General features: G+C 42.0%; 1 protein-coding gene across 2 annotated transcripts in view; it reads left to right on the top strand.

Annotated features, from left to right (window-relative positions):
- The window catches only part of ENPP4 (ectonucleotide pyrophosphatase/phosphodiesterase 4), a 150005-nt gene extending 141164 nt beyond the window's left edge, over nt 1-8841 (top strand). For both annotated transcript variants that reach the window (XM_085610542.1, XM_085610540.1), the window contains one exon: nt 5365-8841. In XM_085610542.1, the coding sequence (XP_085466668.1) occupies nt 5365-5729 (365 nt within the window). In that variant the 3' untranslated portion in view covers nt 5730-8841. The remainder of the gene's footprint in view (nt 1-5364) is intronic.
- Nucleotides 8842-27072: the final 18231 nt, after the last annotated feature.

Below are 27072 nucleotides of genomic sequence, written 5' to 3' on the forward strand. Positions count from 1 at the left end.
GATGTGTTTCCCAATGTTGGGTAGGGCACTACGCAGACGTGTGTGTACAATCATGTCCTTTATGTTGTTGCTGCGTTTTAGTGCAAATAGTGGTTTGGGGAGCGATGCAGTCCCTGTGTTAAGAATATTCCAATTCATATTGATAGATTTTTTTAACACTGTTGGTGAGATGACTGAAAGTACTAACACAGACCAGGCGATCAGAAGGAACCTTTGTCACAGTGTCCAATAGGGCATCTCGGTTGTTATTCCTGGCCCGTTTTTGTGCCCCCATATAGTTCTTGGGATAGGGCTAACTTTCACATTGGAAGAGTACGGATTGTCGATAGGATAGATATGCCTGGTCCTGAAATCGTGCATATAAATTCGCCATGCTGGGGGCGGATGTACTGCCCATTGACCGACCGGTGACTTGAAGGTACAGATGTACAGCATATTGAAATAAGTTTTCTTTCATTGCCAGTGATGCACATTCTAGTATGAAAGAGGTAGGTGTCTGATCTGTTCTGATCCGTTCTTCCAATAGGGTCCTTATTGTAGCCAGGGACTCATCCTGCGGACTGTTGGCATAAAGAGATACCACATCGAAAGAAGCTAGGATGTGGATCTCTGGGTCAAATGATATGTCCTTAAGTGCATTCAATGCATGTTTTCTATCCTGCAGGTAAGATGGCATCCCTGCAACTAACGGACGCAAAAACCAGTCAACAAACTCAGAAAAGAGCTCTAACAATGACCCTATAACGGTGGTGGTCCAGTCAGTTTGTGCACTTCTGGTAGCACGTAAACGTAAGGTCTTAGGTTGTGTGTTGACCAAAAAAGATGCTTCTCCTTTGGTAATCCAATCCGATTCCAAAGCGTGTGTCACCATTGTCTTGATCTTTTTGGACAGGCGTGACATCGGGTCAAGGTTGAGGCGCTGGTAATATCTGTCATTCAATTGACGGAGGCATTCTGAATGGTATGCATCTATATTCATGATGACAGTAGCCCCTTCCCACTTACATAGTATTCCAACCCGATTACTGGTAGAACATATCCTTAGTGAGTTTCAAAATAAACCTTTTACCAGACCTAAACCTTCTGTTTTATGACTTATATATAACCCCTAAGATTTGCCCTAACGGCTCCTAGCACGAGGTGCATGGTATTTAAAAAGTAGGATATGTGAGTTTAGGTTTCAACATGTCCTGGCAGTAAAAAATGCCTAACGTCGTTTTTCAGTGTTTTTAAGGCTTTCCCCCCCATCGGCTAACACTGGGTTAACTTATTACATTTTCATAAGTGCTAACTTCAGAACGGGAGCAGACAGAGAAATTATGTTTACACTCCAATGAATTGTAAATTATAATCCTTGTTATTGGTAAAGTCGTATTTTAAGATGCAATTCTGACAGTGCCACTTTTTAAAGTATTTGAAGTAGGACGGGTACCATTGAAAGAAACGGGTCTAGGTTACAATAAAAAAAAAAAAAAGCTGATTTTAAATAAATAAATCACTCCCTCGGGCTATTGCTGACACCGAGATGGCCGTGAGGCGCTTGCACACACGATGTGTACATTCGGACCATTTAGCTTAGACTGAATGAGTTTTTTTTCTTTGCCCTGATGATGACCTCCTAAAAGACTTGTACATACCCCTACTTTTTTTTAGGTCAGAACAAGTTGGCACTTTTCCATGGGGATTTATTGGAAGTACCACCTCAAGCATAACATTATTGTTTAGGATTCTAACAAGAATGTATCCACTCTAAAAAGAAACATACATTTTATTTGGACGCTATTGAGTGTGGGAACATATTACTGGCTAAGTAACCCCATGTTATACACAAGGGGTAAGACAATCATTGGAGTGAGTTATTTTGGACTTATTGGCAGCAACTCCTGTTTGTTCAGCAGATAATGTATTTTTGAATAATTTCCATGTTTGTGTTGTATTGTGATTTGTTCTAATCATATCTGACGTAGTTTGTCTATAGTAGTGGTTTTGAGTGTACCAGATGGATATGATTATCGTAAAAATTACAAATATTAAAAAAGAATAAATGTGAAATTAGATAAATACTCAAACACACAAGATTGATTGTGTATGTAGTGTTTCTTGAATTAATGTTGATTAATGGTTGTGGTTTTAAAAAAATTTTTTTTAGAAGTCTTGTGTTTTAAAAAGTTGGCATTTTGTGCTGAAAACCACTGTGCCTTTCGGCCACTAAACAGGATCACATGACTGTGGCTGTCTCTCCTCCCGTTGGTTGTTTATTCCTTCCAGACATGGGGACAAAGGTGCCAGATTGTTGGGGAAAGGCTGCACCCAGCCCCTCTATCACTTTGAAAGGGCTTTGTCTATAGCAAGCACAAGTGAACCTGACAACAGGCCTGCTCTTGCGTTTTTACCCTAGACAGTTGAGAGCCAAACCTATGAAGGACTCACAAACTGGTCACTACTAGTTTGGGAGTGGGCTAGGAGTCCCCCCTACATCCCCCTCCACCCACCCACACACAAAGGCTGGCACTGGGGATAAAAGGGAGGTAGTGTTGGGTGGGGCTGAGGGGGTTCAAGAGCTTAGAACTGAACAATAAAAAAAAAACACATACAAAAATATATTGCCCGACCAGTGCTTATCTTTTTAAAAAAGAAAGCACTTTTAATCTCACAGCAAAACTAAATATTACACAATGCATCCAACCCAAAATACAGTTTCTCAAATCATGAGGTACACTCCCCTCCATTTCCTGGTAACTGACTTTCTTCCCAGTGAGGTCGGAGATCTTGCTATTGCTATCCCGTATATCGGGGATTAGATGGAGATTAGGCTCAGTCCTGTTGGATTTGTTAAGCAACTGGGTTCAAAAGACGTTAACATGGCTTTTAAATTCACTGTGTCTCAGTCAGCATGGCGTTTTTACTCATGCACATCTTGATCTCTTGTCCCAGGTACAGCTAAGCCCCATGATTACCTATATTGGATTGAAGGTCGTCCGGGCTGTGCAGCAGGAATGGGGGTATCCCGCCTCTACTGAGTGGACTCCTTTCGGCTTGTTCACCACATCAGTAGCTGGACACAGGGGGTCTTTCTGGGCTCGATCACCGCAACAGCCATTTTGCACAAGGTTAGCTCAGGAACTGGTTCAGGTTGACCCTAGTGGCAGTACCAGTTCTCCGTGGTGGAGACCCTGCAGAATCGCTGCAAACGGGCAGGAACTGTTGTATACAGGCCTAGGTGTTCCAGTGGCAAGGATGCGTTTGCAGCGACCAATCTAGGTTGTGGATTCTCGCTCTGCCAACAGTTTAGTTATTTAGTCGGCAATAGCTGCAGCACCAATCACTTCTGCCCATGACATGCTGCTGTGTAGCATCATACTGGCATGCTTTCGATACAATATCATCAGTACTGCACAGGGAAAACAGGAGGCCTTCTCTAAGCATGAGTGCCTAGTCAACCACTTGCTAGTCACCAACCTCCTCTAGGTACTCTTCTTGTTGGGCCTTTCCTTCTGAACAGTCTTCTCTCCCTTAAATGCCAGGCACACATTTTTCTGTTCTCAGCAGGCAAACTTTTAGGGTTCTTCAGGCAGACGCTCAGCTTATCAAGCAGAAAGTAATAGAGTCAGGTGATGTACGCTCATCTTTGGGAGTCTAACTGTCAGGAAGCAACCACCTCTGGTTACTCAGCAGCTCTTCGAGTATTCTGCGGAGCACTTCCATCCTCAGTCATGGAGAACTTGGGATTGGAACACATTAGGTGGTTTGGATCTCAGTTTTCATAAGGGATGTACATATGCTGTTCAAATTTCAGAACCAGTTTGGGTTTGTTCAAGTGTTGTCTCAGGTTGCCCTCTAGGCATAGTCTTTGTATAAAGTGATGCTTCTCAGAGCAGGTAGCACTGATGAGGTCTCCAGTCACGAGCATCCAAAAGACGGGCACAATGAAGCACGAGTTTTCTGCACCTGGTCTCTCTAAAAGAGTAATGCGGTACAGACCGAAGAGCAGGCCTGACCTAGAAACTTCCTCGTCTTCAACAACAGGAACTGCAGTTTCACTCTTCACTACTAACACCTACCAAATGGCAGTGCCCAGGAAGAACTAATCAACAGCCCCTTGCTAACAAAGTCTTAAAGGAATTTCAATTTCTGTGGGTATCTGTCTTCATCCTCCATCTTTTGGCATGCTAAACCAGGGGCATCCAAAATAGATCCCACTAGCATCAGTAGTCAGACAAACACAGTCCTACTACCACACATATCAAAGACACTCATACTCCACATTCACACAAAATTTCAGGACATGGTTCTGAGGTACACCTAATAGTGGGACTTTGCACAGGAGGGGCAGTAGGCCACACTCATTGACACAAATAAAAAGGTCTGTTCAAACTATAAATCACAACAGTCAAGCTGCCACCAGCGCTTGATGTTCAGCAACCAGGTCTGGGCCAGTAGTCCTCTGTCGACTATGAGTGCAAGCTTGGTGTGCCCCTTTAGATCACAGGACTTATCCTCGACATAACCTTATCAGGTACAGGCCTAGGCCTATGCACGAATGCTAGATTAACATGTTGCCAGGGCCACAATAGAAGTAAGAATACCAAGGGGTACATGTCCATATACCATTCAGGAGACATTTCTATCTCAACACTGTGCCTCAGTATCTTAGTCTGCGCTTTCATGCATTCCTGAGCCTCCCTGCTTGTACATGTCCTAATCCTCGCTACTTGAGCCTTTTGTGAGCCTCACTGTGTATGCCACTCCTGAGCCTCCCTGCATGTGTCCTTCCTGAGCTTCCATCCTTGTGTACCTCCATTTCCTATCTGCTTGGTGTCCATCTTCAAGCTTCTGCCTCTCCTGTGGTCCCCTGCACATGCACCCCTCCTATGTCTTATGCCACTCTTTCCCATCCTTGTCCGTCCCTTCTGCAGCCCCTCCTATAGCTTCCTGTTTGTTTACTACTTTTTTTCCTTGTGCTCTTCCTTTGGCTCCCTGCTCATGTCCCTCCTCCGACTTCCTATCTGTGCTGTTCGCGTGCCCACCACATGTGTTCGCACTGTCTTTCCTGCCACTTCTGGCCCCCATTGCACCTCCCTGCCAGCTGTGTCTCTGTGCTCTCCCACCAAATGCATTTTCCAGTCCCCTCATCTCACTGGCTATCTCATTTACTGTACCCACCTGCACTGTCTACCTGCTCACTTTTCCCTCATGCCCATATCATCTTACATCAAACTGAAGCAAGTGCAGATGAGTAGTTATTTGTACTTTGTAAAAAATGTATTGTAGTAGTAGAATTTAATTTTCACACAAATGGATGTCTAAAGATCTGTTGTAACAGTAGAACCTAATACATCTAATAAGATCTATCTTATTATTTAGATGGAAATCATGGCTACGACAATGCGTTACCCAGCATGAACCCGCTGCTGGCCGCCCACGGACCTGCATTTCGGAAAGGTTACAAACAAGCAACGATCAACAGTGTTGATATTTATCCGTTGATGTGCCACATCCTGAGGTTGAAAGAAGAACCCAACAATGGAACCTTTGCTAGCACAAAGTGCTTGTTGAATGACCAGTGGTGCATACATCTTCCGGAAGCGATTGGTATAGTCGTGGGAGTCATCATGATATTGACAACCCTGACTTGTCTCATTGTTATTATGAAGAATAAGCTGTCTTCACCACGCCAATTTTCCCGTCTTCAGCTTCAAGAAGAGGATGATGATCCCTTAATTGAATGATTTTTGTAAGACTTGGTTGGCCTTGAGGCACCGTTCTATAGCAAGGACTGTTTACCTTACAGAAATCGCTTAGAAGACAGCGACGTCCCATGCAAGGGGTATATATTTTTTCATAAAGAACCTGGTGTTCATAAACCAGTTTTGCCAAAGTTGTACTTTTTTGTTTGCTTCACACCTTCATAACCTTTTCCAAGATACCCCTCGCTCCGTAATTGCATACTGCACTACAGTATGCGGTGTATAGTGCCATCTTCCAAGCAGTGATTTTGAATTTACATGTCCATGCATTACTTCCAAAATGTATTCTCAATAATTTGGTTAGATGTTACAAAAACTCAAAGGTCATCATAAAATATTTATGTTCAGTTTTGTTAAACAATTGTGAAGGATACTGGTTCATATTGTACACTGCTTTACAATAGTCAATTGTGAGTTTCTGTCCAATTTAAACTGGTGTTTGATAACCCTACATGAGGTTTGCAGCATCTACCTTTACTTATTTAAATTAACATTGCAATAAAATAAATGATCTGTTTTTTTAATTGATAAAACAATTTTAAGAAGAAGCAGGGTTGTGAATGAAACGTTTTTATTTTGTTGCGGACACATCACCTTCACATAACATTGATGTGGTGTGTATGAAAATAGATGAGGGTAGAAGGATAGAAATGTGATTGAAGATAAAAACAGGGGTCGTATAAGTAAAATCCTCATTTGGTGCAGTGGTCTAAGACCATTTGATGGCTGTTTAAAAAAAAAAGTGTGTGTGTATATATGTGTGTGTGTGTGTGTATGTGTATATGTATATATATATATATATATATACATATACACACACACACACAAAATATGCACTTAGCATACGCCCACGAAGGGCGGGATATATATTAGCATGCAGAGCGCCCTCTGTGAACATTTGCTCAAGCTGCCCAGAAGAAGAGGATCTCATGCCTCAAAACGCGTCGGCACCTGAATTTTACCAGAAAGAAGTTGCTGGTTTGCCTTGTATTAAATAAACCTTGGTTTGGAGTTTGCTGTGTGTGCGTCCTGAAATGCATTGGGCATTTGGTGAACAAACGCACTCTCCGAGCAAGGCAAGGAATGCTTTAATCCGTTTGTTCTGCATAACTCTTTATGCAGAATAAACTGATTGAAGCATACCTTGCCTTGCCATGAGAGTAAGTTTGTACGGTTATGAAAAACTTTCACTCATTGTGTGCCAGTGTGCTCCGCTGGCGCGCGCACCTCTTCCCTATGGGACCGCTGGTTCCAGAAGGAGCACTGCATGTTGGGATATATTATATATTTTTCTTTTTAAATTCCTTTAGAACACTTCTCCTTTTAGACTATAACTTTTCACCATGGGAAATTAGAAAGAGTGTTAGGAGTCTGTTGAAAACCAGTATTTCAATCTGAGGAGTTGTCGAGGATCGTACATTGCCATTTGCTTTGATGGCAGGTGTACAAGATCAGTTATGCTAATTTATGCAATGCCTGCCATTTCGAAGCCATTTTGCCCCCTAGGGTAATGGGTGTACTTTTCCAGTTTTATTAAAAAGAAGCATGAACATATTCAGGGAAAGCATTCAATATATTTCTATACTCAGTACTGATTAAAAATACCAATGTTATTTAGCACGTACTTCAAACCGATTAGATTTTTTTTTAGTAATGGGAGTTATTGCTACTGAATTAAATTGTACTTATTTAGTTTTACCTCGGACAGAAGAAAACGTGAGACAGACCTACTTGGATTTGACCCTGTGACCTTTTGTTACTGTTAACCTCTACAGTGAGCTCGCTCTTCTTCGATTTGGACTCCAGTCATTCTGTAATAGGACAGTGATAATAATTTAGTCTAAACTGGTTTTGTAACCAACTTGGTGCAACTCTACAACCACATTTGTAAGGAAGGCTGGGTGATTGAACGAACTCTTGTGGTTCAAGGAACAGGTGTTCACTCAAACAATAGAAATTGATGCCTAACACTCCGTAAGCTTTCAGATGTCTAGTTGATTATTAGAAAGCGGCAACTAATCCTCAAATCCTAGCCACATGACACTTGGGTGACTGCAAATAATTCAGCCATGACCTGTGTTCTCTTCAAGTCTTATCGTGAGCCCAAATGTTATGGGGAAATGGTGAAACCAGTTGCAGACCATATACGTAGAAACACATTGACATTTGCACACATACTGTTGGATTGTATCAGTGGCTAATTCCTGTTTCCCCTCATCTTTAGCACATAGCCATTATTGATGGCAAAAAATTGACTAGCGTTAACATCCTCAGTAAAGGGTATTAACCATAGCTAGCACCATCAGCTGAGGGCAGTAACATTTAACTGGTAGTCAAAGGTGACTTCTAATTGTATTGTAGTAGTAGTATAGACTATCAAGGCATGCGCCCCAGCAGATGCAGCCCCTTATTGGCTTCCCATTTAATATTGTTTTTATTTTCTTCTGTTTATTCGAATGTTGACTCTTTCTGTTTTACCTTTTTTAAAAGTGTACTTTTTATGTTTTTTTCCCTTGCATTAGCACTGACTCGAAATCTAGATGCACTATGAGCATGATGAAAATACAGATGTAGAATCAATTTTAAACAACAGTTTGGCTTGGCAGGAGCTTGACCAGATATTATGCTCCCTTGATTGTTTAGTTAGGGGACACCTGAGATTTCACGCATGGTTTTAGGACAGTAATATGAGACAAAAAGGACCTTTTAGTTTGGTGGTATTGTACATTAGTAAAAAGAATGCACAACCAATTTAATGTAATATTTATTTATTCTTATTTTTAGATTATGAATGTAAATAAACAATAAATCCATTTACTACCTTTTGATAGCAACAAGCCTGTAGACTTCACTATGTAAAAAGCTTATTGTGACTAGAAAATGTTTGTTTTGGTGTGTTGTTATCCATCTTAAATACACATGAAATATAATTTAATTATGTTACATTTTTTGCTGTTCTTTCTTAGGGTTGAAATTTAGAAAATAGTATTTTGAACGGTATATTGATGTAAATAATTATATTTTGGGGTTATATTTTATGGAGAACACTGTTAAAAAAAAATTGCCAATAAAATTGTCTGTATATTTCTTCAAATATATTATGTCTGCTTTTATTTAATGTGACTCCTCATAATTCACATATCACTGTCTTCATTAGTTCAAAACTTGATTACATATGGCAGAGCTAGAACCTATGAATTATAGATCCCCAGTCAAACGTGGGTGCCATAGCGACTCTAGGAATCTGAGTAGTAGCTTTCTCTATCGTTTTATGTGTTTTAGTAAGGTTTTAGAGCCAGCGTAACAATATTTTTGGAAAGGCAAATTTGCCCTTACAAAAGCGTGTCTGTAATAATATAAAAATGTCTAAGTGTTTATATTTATATATATATATATATATATATATATATATATATATATATATATATACAAGGAACTTCGTCTTCAAATTCCAATCCACAGGGAAAGACGACCACGGACCCAACGAGATAAAGTGCAAGGTGTAGTTTTATTTCATTCGTGCACCTCGTACCACCAAGACGCGTTTCGGCCTCAACACGGAGGCCTTGATCACATGACGCTTAGGGCGGAAGCCAGAAAATTTAAAGTGCAAGTGCAGGCAACACGTGACAAACAGGCCAATAGACATAGAAAAAATGTGTTGTCACAAATGCAATCGTACATATTGTTAAGCGTCAAGACAGTCAACACATTAACCTGAGCTCAGGCTGTTATAAATCTAAATTTTCCAGATTAATAGTGTAGATTGTTCAATTTTTGCAATTTTTGCATAAAAACAAATCATGTCAAACACTGCAAAATATTAAAAATTCAAATGACTGTTGGTACCATGCCACCTATGTTAAAGTAGATGAAATAGCAAAATTGCCTTTAGCGCTTTGGATTTGATTATGCCACCACGTCTATATAGATGAGGTGACTGTGCAAATTTATACAAGTGCAAAAATACTGGAATTATACAGAACATTAATGGAATAAATATCCATTATTAATGTACTGTCTGCATTCTAGTATAGAATACTGAATAATTTCAGTAAACAGTGCGCTGATCATATCATACTATCTGCCTAGCTAAAAATTACTGTGCAAATCAAGGCAATGTGCAAAATATAGCATGTACAAAATTTGGGCATGTGCAAGAAGTATAATCCTCATAGTGAGGTAACGTCATTAGAAGATCATCATATTAAAGTGCAAATGCAAACAAGAAATGTGCAAAATATACCATATTAGAACATCTACGACTATCACGCTTAAGAAGCCACATAGTATGGAAAATACATCCTATAGGTTCCCGAGCCCGGAAACCCTTCCATTATTAATGTCTAATCTGCCTGAAAGAGAGTCACGTGTTGAGTGAATCGATTGTGCAAAAGAGGAGTGATAAATATATACAAAAGTAGCTAAAAATGAAGACGTGCTCCTAGGTTGTGACTTGCTGCACAAATGAAAGGTCAGCCAGTATCACCTTCGCTGAGACCAAATAGGGAGACAAATGTATATCAATCAGTATGTCAACCCTATAGCTTATTAACAGCTGTCAGATTATAACCAAGGTACCAGCAAGTCTCACAGGCAGGTAAACAGGTCTTCGCTGGAGTTCAGACCGTTAGGAGTTTTGGAGTCCAGCTCAAGTATGTACATCGTCTCCAATTGTCTGAGCAATGACTCACGGTCACCACCCCGGCGAAGACGTGGGACAGTGTCAACTACAAAGTAACTCAAAGACTCCAGGCTGTTACTATGGAATTCCTTGAAGTGCCTCGCAACAGGGTATGTTGGATCACTATTGCCAATTGCCCGTATGTGCTGGAGAATGCGTTTGTGAACCTGCAGCTTGGTGCTCCCAACATACTGCAGGCCACATGCACACTCCAACACATACACGGCAAACTCCGTCTTGCAAGACAGTTTCTTGGAGATTGGAGTTGGAGCATCACTAAAGGGTGTTGTATATGATGTCCTATTTTTTCCAAATCTGCAAGCCTTGCAGCTTGCACATTTAAAAAAACCCTTAGAGCTCTGTAACCAGGTACTGCTAATACTGACTTCAGGGCTACTCTTAACCAGCATGTCATTCATAGAACGACATCTACGAAATGTAATCACTGGGAGTTTGGGCTACTGTTCACCTAGGATCGGATCATTTTGGACCAACGGCCAGTTTTTGTTAAAGATTGATCGCACCTTTCTATGTTGACGATTATACGTGGTGATCAATCTAGGTGGCTCCGAGTTGGGGCCTCCTTGTTCAGGCACTCGATTGGAGGCAGGACAGTTACTAAGTGCTGCCAAGCGTGTAACAGAATTGGCTTTGTGAATTGCTAAATCAAGCACTTTGATGGAATAACCTCTGTTTAAGAAACGTTTCCTGCTTTCCAACTGGGCTGACACGCAGTCAATATCCCTACTGCAAATCCTTCTGATGCGCAGCATTTCACCATAGGGAATACTGCGCACCAGGTGTTCGGGGTGATGACTAGAAGCGTGCAAGATTGTGTTGCCTGCCGTGGCCTTACGATGTAATTTGGTCTCCAAGTGACTATCCCTGATGAAAACTTCTGTGTCTAAAAAGTTAACTGAAACATTACTCACGGAAGCTGTAAAGACCAAATTCAAACTGTTCACATTGATGTCATTGACAAACACATGAGCTGAGGCTTCAGAACCCTTCCAGATTATAAACAAATCGTCAATATAACGATACCAGGCTATGATGTTGTCATTGATGACATGACCAAAACGCACTCTGAGGACCTGCTCCTCCCACAGTCCCATATGTAAACAGGCGTAACTGGGGGAGAAGCAAGCCCCCATCGCCACACCTCGCATCTGTTGGTATACCTGATTCTGGAATAAGAAATAGTTGTTGTTTAAACAGATCTGAATCATCTCAATTAGCATCTTACTGTGTTGTGACATGTGAACAGGTTTGGTCCGTAAGAAATGTTCCACTGCCCTGATTCCATCCAAATGGTGGATGCTGGTATAGAGGGCCGTGACATCTAATGTCATCAGGAGAAAGTCATCTTGCCAGGTTACAGTGCCTATTTTTCTCAGGAAATCCCCAGTGTCTTGTAAATATGAGGGAAGATTTATTACATGATCCTGAAGAAAGAAGTCAATATAACGTGAAATGTTCATCATACTGGATCTTGCGGAGATGATTGGTCTCCCTGGGGGCTTGGCTGGATCTTTGTGCACTTTGGGAATCAAAAAACTGGAATCACCGGGTAGTTGGTTTTCAAAATTTTGAACTCATCGCCACTGAGCAGGCCCATACTTTTCCAATATATATATATGTCCGAATCTTGTCCCACACTTCTCGTATCAGAAAGGACGACGCAAACCCAAAATTCTGTGCTTTTGAAGTTTATTCAGTGCCCAGCACCGCCGCCATTACGCGTTTCAGCCCTCTAGGGGCCTTGATCACATGATACGTCACATGGCTCACATCTCGCAATTTAAAGTGACAGTACTCATGAAAACACAGCAATCACTTCCTTTTGCTCATCATGGAAATGGAAGAAGGCAGAGTAGTTCACAAGGTAACTTTTCCTCCATCAATACACAAAACATGAATGTGCAGAGTAACGCATAGTAATGATATAAATACCATAAATATGTTCCTGACTTGATTAATAAATAGATACAATATAAAAGCCAAATTATTAAAGGAATCATTATCAAAATACTGGTTTAAAAACGGGCAATTTGCAACCACTGTGATACATTCAATATGTCAACAGTAAATAAAATATGCAAAAGAACCAAGAAAAAACCATTAGGATAAAATACAAAATTCTAATGTTGACATCTTAAATAAAATGGCAACATCGGTACTCTCCATATTGAATATCATATTATGCAATATGCGAATATACCTCGTTGCTACTCCGCCAGACACAAAAACACTAAGGCCCAAATGGGCTAATATTAAAACAAACCAAGTCATGATTGTATAAGTTGTTGTCTACCTGATGTCACATAAAATTGCCTACCAACCTAATGTGCAAAATTGTGCTAAAAAAAATATAAATACAATTTCAAAAATTGGTTTAAAAACTAGCAGCGTACGTAAATAGATACATCTGGATCAAATCTCGAGGAACTGACAATTTACAAATGGGTAAAAAAGTCCTCACTAGAATTCAATCCATTTGGAATTTTGCTATCCATTTCCAATATGTATCTAGTTTCCAATTTCCTCAACAGAGCGTCTCGATTACCGCCTCTTCTTGGCGGAAGAACCGAGTCAATCACATAGTATCGCAACTCACTAGATCTTCTTGCATGAAATTCATCAAAGTGGCGAGCTACTGGGTAAGCTGGATCGCCATTATTGATATCCCGAATGTGCTGGAGTATCCTTTAATGCGTTTGGAGCCTTGTGCTACCCACGTAGCGTAGCCCAGAAGGACACTCCAGCACATAACGTGAGTTTTTTTTTTGTCAATTTTAATGATCCGGCTACTAAATGGAGTTGTGTATTCTGTTTTGTTGACTCCATGTTTACACGCTTTGCAGCTCGCACACTTAATGAAGCCTTTGCTGGCTGTAAGCCACATTGTGTTTTGATCCAACTCCGGGCTACTCTTGACAAGGAAATCACTCATTGAGCGTGCCTTTCTAAAGGTCAAATTAGGTGACCGAGAGAGGGTACTGCCCAAAACCAGATCATTTCTAACCAACGCCCAGTTCTTATTAATTATTCTCCTTATAGTTTGATGTTGATTGCTATAATTTAAAATAAGTCTAGGTGGCTGTGATGTCCCTGACATGTTGGCATGGTCAATAGATGGTTTAATGGCCAATGCCCGTGTTCTGCCCCGCTCATTAGCTTTAGACATGGCTTGATCTACCACTCTGGTGGTGTATCCTCGTCTCAAAAATCTAGCTCGGCTTTCAGACTGAGCTCTGAAACAATCAGAGTCAGTAGTGCAAATTCTTCTGATCCGCAACATCTCCCTGAAGGGGATGCTGTGGATCAAGTGTGCAGGATGATGACTTGCTGCGTGTAATAATGAATTACCAGCGGTCGCCTTCCAATGTAGTTTCGTATGCAAGTGATTTGTTTTTTATGAGTAGTTCGACATCCAAAATACAGTGTCTCGACTGATCTGACCTGAGAACTATATATATGTATAATTCGTAGATAAAAAAGGTTACATCAACATTTTGAAGCTGACAATTCACTGGTTTCCTCTGGAAGTTTAACATGGAGAAAACGCATTTTGGGACACCACCACCCCCTTTTTCTTGGCCCCCACTTGACGAATCACCCCAAAATTGGCACCAGCTGAAGTGAGTTGGCCATTAGTTTTGAAAATTTCACGAAGATTCATCAAACAGAGTCAAAGATATTGGCAAAAGAAAAAACGCTTTTTGAATAGAAACAAGGTCCTAACTGTACCTACTGGCGACTGCCAGTAGGTAATATATATATATATATATATATATATATATATATATATATATATATTCTCCTCCGCACTCAGGTAACTGCCGCCACACACACACCAAACCAGAGGGTGCGTCGTCTGCCACGGGCTACCCCAGCAACGCCCGCTTCATATCACCAAGTCCTCTGTACAGATTCAAAGGATGACGACGCCGTGTCCAGGTTCAAAAAAAGATTTATTGCTTACACAGCCCGGCTGTGTAAGCAATAAATCTTTTTTTGAACCTGGACACGGCGTCGTCATCCTTTGAATCTGTGCAGAGGACTTGGTGATATATATCCTGATTTAAAAGTGTGTTCTGTTAACTAAAAGGGACTTGAAGCCCACCCATTGCTTACCATTTGTTGGCCTCATTGTCCCTCTTATTTGCTGGTTACTGATTGGTTAAAGAGTGACGGTTTCACTTTATCTTCACTAGCAAGCACTGATAGCTTTTTAGGTCTTGGCTAGCGAAGGCTGCGCTTGCGCAGTCTCGCTCGCGAGATTTAATGTTTTTCAGAAATGGGGCTTGAACCCGCCCCTCTTCTCGCCTCTTCTCCTTTGGCTGGCCTCTTAAATGCTGGTCAGCCATTAGAGAAGAGCTTTGTCTCTCGAAACAAGCCCCGTCTTTTTCGGATTGGGAGGCGTGTTTTTTCGCGTCTTTCACTTTTTTTTTTACTCCCTGCCCCTTTTACACGTGGTGGGCGTGTTTTTTTTTTTTTCTTTTAATTTAACATCGGAAGGATTGGCCATTTTGCGCGCGGTCGGAACGGAGCGGGACGTGGGGTCGCCTCTTCTTGCTGATCTCTTAAAGCTCTGCGTTTCCTGGCGCTCGAGGACGGGCGGCAGAGAAATAACAGGACATTTTTTCTTTTCCTTCTTGCTTAGAGAAGAAAAATACAGTGTCCGCTTCTGCTCTGCCGCTTCAGCTGCCCCCCCCCCCACTCTTTCATTCTTCCCTCTCTTTCTGTCTAGCAGTTCTTCTCTAACTGACAACTTAGACTTCAAGATGGGGATCGCACTCTCTTTCCTCTACTTTATTTTATTTGCTCCCCTGTGAAATGGATCCAAAAAAGAAAATCATTTTTGCTGGAAATGTCGTATTTTAATTCTAAGGTGCAGCATCTGGAATAAAAGGTTAAAAATATGTCCGCTTGCAAGCTTGGCAGTGTAGGAAGGCCCCCCACCTTTCACATGTAGGAGATGTCTTGCGCCGCACATAGTGTACGCGGACCCATCCCCAGGCTCGCTGTATGGGGGTGCATGGTGGTACCCCCCACACAGGTAGGACATCTCTCATTACCTAGAGAAGACCGCGCCTTCTTCTCCCTCGCAGTATCCGGGTCTGGGGAAAGAGTAACAAAGGTGGGGTTGGGGCGGCTCCATGCAGACAGTATATATGCCCGTGTTTCACCTCTCTGTCTCTGGGGTCAGCTGTGTGCTTGTGGATCTGGGAGAGAGGTGTTCCCTCTAGAGTCTAGACTGAGGCCCTAGTGATCATATGACTGATTGAAAATGGAGAGTATAGCAGCCCCTGAGTCCCGCTGCCTCTCATTCTGTCCATACCTGGCGGCGAAGACCTGGCTGCCTTCTTAGGTTGTGGCCCCTCTGCTGCAGGGTGCCCTCCCCAGGAATGAACCGATTGGGAGAGATGTGTGTGTGCCTGCAGCTCTGACTGTCTTCTTGTACTCAGCTAACAGGACTGACTGCATGCGCCGTCCTTGGCCTCTCTTTATTCCTGTGCATACTGCATGTCTCTGCCTGATTGCATGTAGCGCATGGCCTCTCAGTCCAGCTGCATACAGTGCATGGCCTCTCAGTCTAGCTGCGTACAGTGCATGGCCTCTCAGTCCAACTGCATACAGTGCATGGCCTCTCAGTCCAGCTCCATACAGTGAATGGCCTCTCACTCCAGCTGCATACAGTGCATGGCCTCTCAGTCCAGCTCCATACAGTGAATGGCCTCTCAGTCCAACTGCATACAGTGCATGGCCTCTCCGTCCAGCTCCATACAGTGAATGGCCTCGCAGTCCAACTGCATACAGTGCATGGCCTCTCGCCATACTGCTAACGTTTTGTAAGGATATCAGCAATGGACATTGAAATGGGACCATTCAAGGCCCCTTTCATGCAAAAGCACTCACTGATTTCTGAATAGTGAGTGTAAAAGCGTTAAGCTAACAATGTTGTTCCTGCTTGCATTTCACATGGTTCACTGGCGGCAGAGAAGTAACAGGACTCTGTCTTTTCCTTCTTACTTAGAGAAGAAAAATAGTGTCCGCTTCTGCTCTGCCGCTTCAGCTGCCCCCCCCCCCTCTTTCATTCTTCCCTCTCTTTCTGTCTAGCAGTTCTTCTCTTACTGAAAACCTTAACTTCAAGATGGGGTTCTCACTCTCTTTCCTCTACTTTCTTTTATTTGCTCCCCTGTGAAATGGATCCAAAAAAGAAAATCCTTTTTGCTGGAAATGTCGTATTTTAATTCTAAGGTGCAGCATCTGGAATAAAAGGTTAAAAATATGAAAAATAACTAAATAAAGTAAGACAGTGGTAGCAAACTGGCCAGATTGATTTTATTCACACCCAAACACATTAGCGCCACTTTTACAGAGTTTGCCAGTGAAGCGCTATTTTTTTTTTTCTTGTCTTTGTTTTCCCGGGGCTTGCAACTAGTGCACCAATCCTGGAGGTTCTGCAAAGTGTGGATTGGAAAACAAAATGTGTACTGCAGCACTGCGTCCAGGTATGTGGTCTTTTTACCATACTGCTAATGTTTTGTAAGATATCAGCAATGGACATTGAAATGGGACCATTCAAGGCCCCTTTCAGGCAAAAGCACTCACTGATTTCTGAATAGTGAGTGTAAAAGCGTTAAGGTAACAATGTTGTTCCTGCTTGCATTTCACATGGTTTGCTAAATTTTGCATTCCCCTATGAGTGTTTGCTTTTTCAAGGATGATGTTACTTTTTTTTGTAGGCCGCATATTGCTCTTGTCGATTGCGTCATTTAAATTGAGCCTCATCCAGGTGTTTATAGCCGGCAGCAATTGGGTTGTAGTTGAAGGCAGTGTGAGTTTTTCTCAGTGGGACAGTATGGTGTTCAGTGGGGGAGATGATGTGGCACTATGGCCAGAGCTGCTGAATTTGGAACTGGGGAACCAGGTTCAGCCTTAATAACCAGTCCACCAGACGACTCTCCTGAGAGAGCACAATCCCATGCTAGACCTTAGAAGGCTTCGCAAGACCTTAGAAGCGCTGGTGTCTTAGCACCAGCAGGTGGACCCTAGCACTGGCAAGTCTGGGTTAACCTTCAAGGTTTGTCCACCACAATCCATACTGAAGTTCACCCCCAGTCTTGCTAGCAGGCCTATGAAGCAGCACAGCCAAGAACAACAGTGACTCTGTCACTGAGGTCACAGGACCCTTGAGAAGGGGCAGCTCTAGGGCAGTGCAACCGGTGTGACCGGGCGCTGACTTTGGGTTGAGACATTGTTTGCAAGTAAATTAAAGGTTTTAAAAGCGCTTGCTGCCTCCTTCCTGGCCTCCAGCAATTTTCGGCAACAATAAAAATGTCATGATGACTATGGTGTTTAATGTTCTTCCTAGAGAGAGATCGGAGTTTTGTCTAGTGGAAGTTTTGACTCCTGGAAAGGTAGCACATAGGGTTAATGTGCCTGCAGCAAAGAACATGTACCATGCAGATCACAAAGTGCACATAATGTAAATAGGTCAGTGGGCTACTGTGTGTGCGTGTGTGTGTGTGTGTGTGTGTGTGTGTGTGTGTGTATATGTAGGTGGCTCTGTGGGTGGCTCTATGTGAGTGGCTTTGTGTGTGTGGGTGGCTTTGTGTTTGTGGCTGTGTGTGTAGGTGCAAATGCAATAGGTCTCGCATTTGAGAGTGATTAAGCTATTGACATTGTAAATAACAATGCCGTTTCTTTAAATGTTTTAAAAACAAAAACAAACAAAAATAATGTCATGAGCAATGCCAATAGCTCTAACTTTAACAATGCCGAGACCATTGCATTGTAAATGCGTGTTTGATTAGTGTTCTTCTGTTCACGCTGGGATTGAAGTATTTTTTTTTCTTACCCCATCATTTCTCTCCCCACGTATTTGCTTGCCCCGCCCCCCTCCTGTATCATTGCTTGCTCTGTCGTTGGTTCCACCGCCTGGGTCATTGCTTGCCTGTTGTTCCTCCCTGAGTCTTTCCCTTCCTGTTGTTGCTTGCCCCATGACAACCATCTCCTCCCACCTGTTATTTCTGGCCTCATAACACCCCCTCCGCCCCCCCACCTCTACCTCCCACACCCTATTCCTACACAGTGTTGCTTGTCCTGTCTCACCTTTACTCCTCCCACCAGAAAAAAGCCTAGACAAAGCCAAATAGCTCTTGCATGGACAAGAGCTATTTTGCTTTCTGAATGATTTTAGCCACGTTGTGCAGCAGCATGGCTACTTTGCTGCATGGTTGAAAGTATAAAAAAAAGTGCTATAACCTGGCCATCGTTGACGGCATCATAGTGCTTTTTTCCCTTTACTTTCAGCCATGCTGCATAACATTGCTAACAAAAAATTACAAAGCCTATAAATCTCTCAAAGGCACGAGCTATTGACTTTGCCTATGCTTGTTAGGTCTGGCATTAACCAAGATATTTTCTGTCAAAAAACCTTTACAAAAATGCATACATTTATTCACCAAAATCGAATATAAAGTATTAAACCACACTCCGTAGAAAATTATTTTTACAAATGTTATTATCTTACCCAAAAAAGAACCAAGGATGCTTTTGACAGGCTTTCAGGATATTTCAATCACTATAGAAATAAAACTAGCCAACAAAGGAGGAAACATTGTGAGGCATACATTAAAAACTTGAAAGGCAAATACTTGACAAAATGTTAAGAAAAACTGAGGCACAGTCTGACAGAAGTGCTTGAAGAGTGGTATGACTCAAACCTCAATAGATGGAAAGAACTGGATCTAATAGGCAATGATGGATGGACACCGAAGATTCAGTAATACCTATAATATATTTTTTGTCTGCAATTCATTAATGTGTGCAACAGCCACCGGGGAAACCCAATTGTCTCGGCTGCAGAATCTCACTTTGAAAGCATTCCAAGCTACCGGGATTTCCCTCATCATCCTCTATAAAAGGTTTAAGTTCATATCTAACAGAATATACATTGGAGTACAACATATAAACTCGTCGCAGTGGATGTAGTGTTACTGTGCACTGGCATCAATGATTATGTGGGAACAACAAAAATAAAATGTTAATAGAAATGATGGACGTCTGCTTCAAAAGCAACTTTTTCCTCTTCAATAGTGACGTGTTTCTTCAAAAACGGGGGACGGCCTTGGGAGTTTCTTTATCATCAAGTTTGGCAAATCTAACAAAGAGCTGGTGGGGAAACACTAGAGAAAAATAATAATGCTGAGGTTTATCGTTGACCTATTGATAATCTGGGATGGCATCGAAGGAGAGTTTGAAGAATATCTGGAACTACTGAACAATTCAACCTGACACTAGTATATACTATGAGCAAATCACAAGGCATATATTTAGGCACTGAGATCTTTGATAGGAGGACAAATTCAAACTACTTTCCAACAAACAGCAACAGCATATTGCATGTTGAGAGTTTTCATCACAACAACTTCATTTGGAGTCTTCCATATGTGGAATTGCTAGGGATAAATTGAAACAGGACAACAAAGGAGGAACCGATGGAATGACCTTAGACAGATAGGATTTTCAGCACTTCAGTATCTCAAGATTATTGAAAAAGGATTATGCAGAGCACAACAGAATGGGAAAGACTTGCAGATCACGATAAGAAAGAAGTACTGCAAAAGGCAATATTGATTGCAAAATTAGAAAGATCACCACATGCTCCAAAGAAGTAGCACAAATTAACATAATTATGAGGCAAAACTGTAGGATTTTAAAGAGGCATCCGGTCATCACTGATAATAGTGGGAGGTTCGCCAACAGCGACATTCACAAGAGCAAAACGTTGTAAATACAGATCATTACAAAGGTATTTTAAAGCGTCGAACAAAAACAAATCATGGAGTAACCAGAAGAGTGCAACCATTGTACAGTCTGAACTACCAATACATATGCAATCATTTGAATTAAAGAGTGGGAACAGTCAGAACAAAAATAACATGCACAAGTAAGTTTGTAGTGTATGTGCTGAAGCGCCCATGTAATTTAACATTTATTAGAATCACTCTTTGAAAGTTTAAAAAAAAAAAAAAAAAAAAACTAAACTTGGAACATACACTGGTTATAACAAAGACAACAAGCTTTTGCAATGCAATAGGTCTTGCATTTACGCGAGTTTAAGCTATTGGTATTGTAAATGACAATGCCTTTTATTTGTGTCTTAAAAACGAAAAAATAAATGAAAGGCATGGTCATTTGCAATGTCAATAGCTCAAATTTGCATACATGTGAGACCTATTGTATTGCAAATGCTTGTTTTTATATATACAAGAGATGGTATCTTGTGGGTAGAAGCCTATATTAACTAGAGGAAATCCCCCGAACAGGCAGCTTAAAACGTCATCAGAACTACACAAACCTCAATGTAAAACAGTTGCCATACTGATGCACACAGCTACTTTGACTAGGGTTGCAGATCATGCCAATAGAGCAGTATTGCCCCGTAAAGCATTTATGGATCACGGAGCAAGGTCTAGACAACGTCAGAACTGTAACATAAAGAGTTGGCGACCCTGCCTACTACTTATACATTTGAATGACATTGTTGGTGGTTGGGCTAGGACACTAGACTGAGTCAAAAACTAAGCAAAACTAAACGTGGTTCACCAGAGAGTTTGTGCTGATTTGAAGATAAAAAACGATCCCTGGTGGAGGGTTTTTCAGCTATGACCGAACAGGTAACGTAGAAACTTCTTCAAAACAGACTAGCAGTTGATAGGAAGAGCGGCTTAGGCATACAGAGTGAACCTGTTGGATTCTCAAGGCTTCAGTTACAAAATCTTAAATGGTCATGTTGGGACAGGAGCCTGCACTTCCGCTTTCTCGATGCAAGGATGGCGTCCGTGCTGCTGTGCAAGAAGGGACAGTGTAATTTGAAACCCGAGGTTGGCGGCGACATAACTGTTGCATTTGCTGCAGAGCATACGGTAGGGCTCTGCTCTGAAGGAGGCTTTCCTGCCAATGCTGCACCAACTGTTTAGTCACCCAGAGAGCTCAATTTACGGAGCCCCTATGGCTGCATGCCATCTCGAGGAGCGGATGATGACACCGGCTTTGGCACGTGTTAAAAAAAAAAAAAAAAGACAAACTGATAATTTCCTTCCAGTGAAACCACTCAAGATTTTAGGGCTTCAGAACGACAAATAACTTGTAGCTGTGGAGTATGAGAGAAGACTATGGTATTACCACTCACAGGGCCAGGACAATGAACCTAGAAATTACGGTGTATATTGATGCATTCTTGAGGAAGAGACGGATGCCTGGTGCATAAAGTGACACTATGCTCCTTTTTGTTATTTATTTTCCATTTACACCCCCGAGAAGCTATGAAGTAAAAGGCATGCTCAACTGGCTCTTTTGAATATTAGCACACATACTTTATGGCAAAGGGCAATAAAAAAGATATTGATGAAAATCCACACTGCATGTCCCTATTGGTTTATGTTGCGTTCATTTTCAATCACTTGCGAAGTTAAACAAGCACGTGAGTGGTGCGCACGCGCGCCACAGCGTGACATCTGTTTTGCATTATCGCGCACGCATCTGTACATGATAATGGAAAACAGATGTGGCCCATACGGCTAACCGCAAGCAATAGGCCGTGGGCGGAGCAAAAGCGGCACATGCGCCCGCCTTTGCCCAATTGCGTGCTGTCTTTCTTAGAAAGACGCGCGCAAAGCCCAATAGCCTATGAAGAAAACAAAACCACACGCACGAGCGTGTGGTGAGCTTTTCAAAGCCCCTTACAAAAAGTCTCGCCAGGGCAGCGCATGCGCGCTGCTACAGGCTCGACCTAAAAAGGTAATTTGATCCTTATCCTGGGGTCTTCATCAGGACCAAAGAGTGGAGGGAGGGGAAGGAGGAGCACCTAGAAGCAATCAGATAATGTACATTAATCCGTTGATGTGGGGTAACAAACATGCAAATGAAGGGTAATGACAAGAGATGTTTACCGATTAATAGCAGCACGAAAAATCAGGCTGCAGACTAAGAAGCGTGGGCCCTGAGGCTCCTAAGTCCGAGAAGATGAGAGGAAAAAAATTACATTAGGCTTGTGTCCCTATAGGAAGTGTAAGGTGGGTAAAGGGGATGAATTACAACCTTCAAAAGGTGCTGCTAGCACTTACTTGAGAATGAGCGTTTTTTTTCTCATAAGTAAATTGGGATAAAGATGGGCTCCAGGGCCTCGTAGTGTGTGGATACGTGGGTCGTAACTACCACACATCCAATCCAGGATGGTCAGTAACCTCCTAGGGACACAGACAAAGATCCAGGTTGACTGGTGCTCGAGTGACAACACATGAATCAAGTATGAGCGGTGACCGAGAACTCATGACTCACATTGGTGCAGTATCATTAGGCAATGCCTCCTAATCGTGTAGGAACGTTCTAGGCTAGACTGGGCATTTATTTTCATTACAGGTACCCGTATGTCTAGCAGCCGCAACATGCAGTAAGTAATGGGCTGGCAACTGTTCACGGCTTCAGACTTTGGGAGAATGACAGCCGGGCCCCGTAGCGCAGCAAATATAAGGACGCGTTCAGTAGCGTGCACGCGACGTACGCATGGAGAGAAGTCGTTAAATGCCTTCACCTTATGTAAATAAACTGTCGCCGTGAAAGCGCGGGGCAGGAGGGTTGTTCTCAAATGACACGAGACGTGCACATGCACATCGCCTGTCCAGGCGCGCACGTTTTGTCTCCCTTCACGCACCAAACCGACAACAATCGTCTTGCCAAGGCGAAGCAGCGCATGCGCTGCATTCGCTAGGCGAGACCTAAAAATGATGCAGTGGCCAGACAGCTTGAAGTAAATACACAAGAGTGACCGAGTGTGGGAAAGTGAGGGGTAAATAGCGTGAAAAAATTAAGACAACGAAAGTCACTTTACATCATCTGATTAGTACCTATGACCACCGATGGGTTGATCAGGATGAAAAAAATACATCTATAATAATTGGCGCCGAACAGAAAGGGTAATGAAACTGATATTTCCATCCGGTGAAACACCCACCAAAGGGCCTGAATAAATAGCTTTGAAACTGTGATTTAATTGTCTGTGTATTGGATATTCAAAGTCTCTAGCTCCCCACATATTGCTTACTAAGGGCATAATCAGAATACAGCTAATGACATCAGCACAATACACATTATAAACGTTGATGGCAGAAACAAAAACCCAGGCACTATGGAACTGCTCATGCACACAGTGCCTTTTGAAAAGAATACTGAGAAATTGCATAAGTAAATAAGGGATACACAATGCAACTGACCAATGGCATGAATGTGTTAGCTCATGGTTTGTTAAAATAAGAACTATAAATCCTGACAATATGTTTTTAACAGTAGGGCAACATACATATACCTGGTGGTCATGTAATAGGTGTTAAATCCCTTGCGGGGGAATTGTGAATCGTAAAATTCACCAACCGCACAAGCATAAATTTAAACTAATAGAAAGTGAACTACAATACCCATGAGACCTTTGGTAATAATGAATGCACTACAGGTGGAAGGAGTTTAAACACAAGAGAGAATGGAGTACCAGCAATGATAACCAGGTCCGAAAAGTCGAAACGTGTTGCCTGGTATTTTGTGTGTGAGACAAAAGTTGTAAAAAGGACCTTCTAGGACAGGCAGTGTAATCCTTTACATAGGATTTCAGACTTGATTTTCAAAAAGTGGTCTGCCATATAGATGTTGCCAGCCAAGCCAGCTAATTAGGCTGAGAGCCAGGGGGAACAATGGGCCACCATGTATTCATGAATACATACATTTAAGAGCTTTCAGCCAGCCCTCTTCATCCTTTGTTGTGTCATTCACATTTTGCGTTTACCCACCACTACATACAGCATAGGGTAGTGGGTCAATACGCGTCAGAAATTGGCTATTTTCAATGTGAGTGACTGCATTTTGCTTATTTACTATATATCCCTCTGCACCCGAAGTGGTGACTGCTGAGATACAAACAAATTCACTAGAGCCAACACAAGCATACTGGCTCTCCAGAGTGATATAGTGTTTGGCACAGTTTTGCTGTAAATAGTGTGCAAACCCCACAAGTGTAGGTTAATCATTTATGGTGCTCTGCATCAAAGTAGCTTATGTGGCACACACTCTGGTGCCATGAACCATCCTGGCTAAAATGCAGACACACTTCCATCCCCAGGAGCACAGCATCACCACTACTGATGAGAGGCAGCACTGCTCGCAAGATTAGTATTTATTTTATTTATTTTTATTTAATCATAAAGTTTTGTATAGCGCGAACATGACCCTAGTGGGTATCAGAGCGCTTTACATGATTATAATTGAACATCTAACATGATCACCTATATGAATGGAAGTAAAAAGCCTTGAGCATACATAAATTACTACGTTTGTTCTCAAAGATAGTCATCAAGGCCAGGCCATGCATCATAAAAGAGTCACGGGTATGGATACAATCAATACACACAAAGGAGCTAGCTTAGGGTAAAAACTTGTTCATCAGAAATGATATTACTTCTTTTTTTAATGAAGTGGTAGATAAAATTAGGCGAACATCCCGTGGCAAAGAGTTCCATATCTTTGGTGCGACACCCGAGAAAGCTCTGAATCCAGTTTTCTTTTTATGGAAGCATTGTGGTTTCAGTAGCAGGGATCTTGCATTTTGTGACTGTCTTCAACCCCCTGATTTCTAGTTTTTGTGCCAAATATCTGGGGTTATTCAAATGTAGGGCTTTGTGTGTCATGCATGCTATCTTTAGTTGGATTCTTGCCTCAAGGGAGCCAGTTCAGGGATTTTAGGGAGGAGGAGATGTGTTTGTTTCGTTTTGTACTGGAGACCGGTCTGGCGGCCGCATTGTGGGAGGCTCTAAGAGGGGCCCGTTTGTATCTCGGTAGGCCACATAGTGTGGCACTACCCTAGTCCAATCTGGGCAACACAAGAGCTTGAACCGTATGCTTAAAGTCCTCCTGTGGGAGGAAAGGTTTAAGTTTCCGTAGAATGCTCATCTGATAATTCGCTACTTTGGTGACCGTACTGATGTGATCCTGCATATTCAAGTGTTTGTCTAATGTAATTCCCAAGAGTCTATGATATGTGGGGAACAGTTGAGTGGAGTAAGATGTTTCATCCAAAGATCAATTTTGGAATGTTGTTCGGAGGAGATATGAGTAGGAATCCAGTTTTGGCGGCATTGAGCATGAGATGATTGTTGGTGAGCTGAAGAGGAGTATTTTGTAGAATAGAGTTGAGGGATATGATGTCATCTGGGGAAGAGATTTTGAGATACAGTTGTGTGTCATCTGCATACATGTTATAATTAATGTAAGCAGATTTTAAGGAATGTGCTAGTGGTTCCAAGAATAAATTGAAGAGAATGGGTGAGAGGGTGGATCCCTGTGGAACACCCAGTGTTACTGCGGAAGGCTTCAATAGGGATTTGTTCATCCTGACTCTTTGGGATCTGTTGTGGAGGAATGAGGTAAACTATTGCAATACGACCCCTGATATGCCCATCCTTCATTCAATTAGGGTCAATAAACTGTCATGTTTAACAGTGTCAAAGGCAGATAAGTCAAGTAATATCAGAAGGCATGATTCATTCGAATCCAACATTTTTATTATGTCATCCACCACATGAGTGAGTGCTGATTCAGTGCTGACCATGTTGGAAGCCTGACTGGTGTTGGTCAAGAAGTTGGAAGTTACCTATGTGGTTACAGAGTTGGATCTGTACACATTTTCCCAGGAGTTTCGCCAGAGTGGGGATGTTGGAGACAGGTTGGTAGTTGTTAGGATCTGAGCAATCAGCGTTTTTGTTTTTTAAAGTGGGGATTACCTGACCTACTTTTAGACAGTCAGGCATGGTGCCTTGACGTAGTGAGGCATTTACAATCTCGGACCATAGTTGAAGGTAGAGGGTCAATGAAGGGATTAGATGGGTTTAAGGATGAAAGGATGTTGAAGATATCACTATCATTGATTGATGTAAAAGTGTGTCAGGAGGCTTTGTTTTTGGGGACCTTCCTGGGAGGATCGCTCAATTCACCAGGCTGAGTGGAGTGTAGAAAGATGAATGGGACAGCTGGAGTAGTTCTTTGCTGATGGAAGTTTGTTCTTGATATTTGTAGTTTTCTCCAGGAAGAAGGAAGCCAAGTCTTCACAGTTTGGGAGAGGGATGGCTCCCGTGTTTAACAGATTTGATACATTGTGTAATTGTTGTGTGATAATTTCAAATAGTTTTTTGGGTTGGTTTCTAGCTTGGGCAAGTTGAGCTTAAAAAAAGTTAGCTTACACTTTTCTTATCCTTCTGTTGTATGTGTTCCTTGCTGATTTTAAGCTTTTTAGGCGTTCCAAGGAGGGAGAGACTCTCCAAGCTCGTTCAGCTGATCTTCGAATGAGTCTTTCTGAGTAGCTCTAGTAGCTTCTTTAACAATTATACTATTATTGTGTGTGTATAAACCTGAAGCCATGAGACCTTGCACCCATCCTAGTGACTGTAATTGATTATTTTGTTGAGATGCCTGTGCAGCCCACTGTCGCCCCACCCTTTAACATATATGGCATTGGGCTTTGTCTTCCTTTTGAAAATATAATGGCCTTCTAAAAGCACGGAACAAACTACATGACCACGGTATTTA

The sequence above is a fragment of the Triturus cristatus genome, chromosome 6, assembly GCF_964204655.1.
Source record: "Triturus cristatus chromosome 6, aTriCri1.1, whole genome shotgun sequence".
Lineage (NCBI taxonomy): Eukaryota > Metazoa > Chordata > Amphibia > Caudata > Salamandridae > Triturus > Triturus cristatus.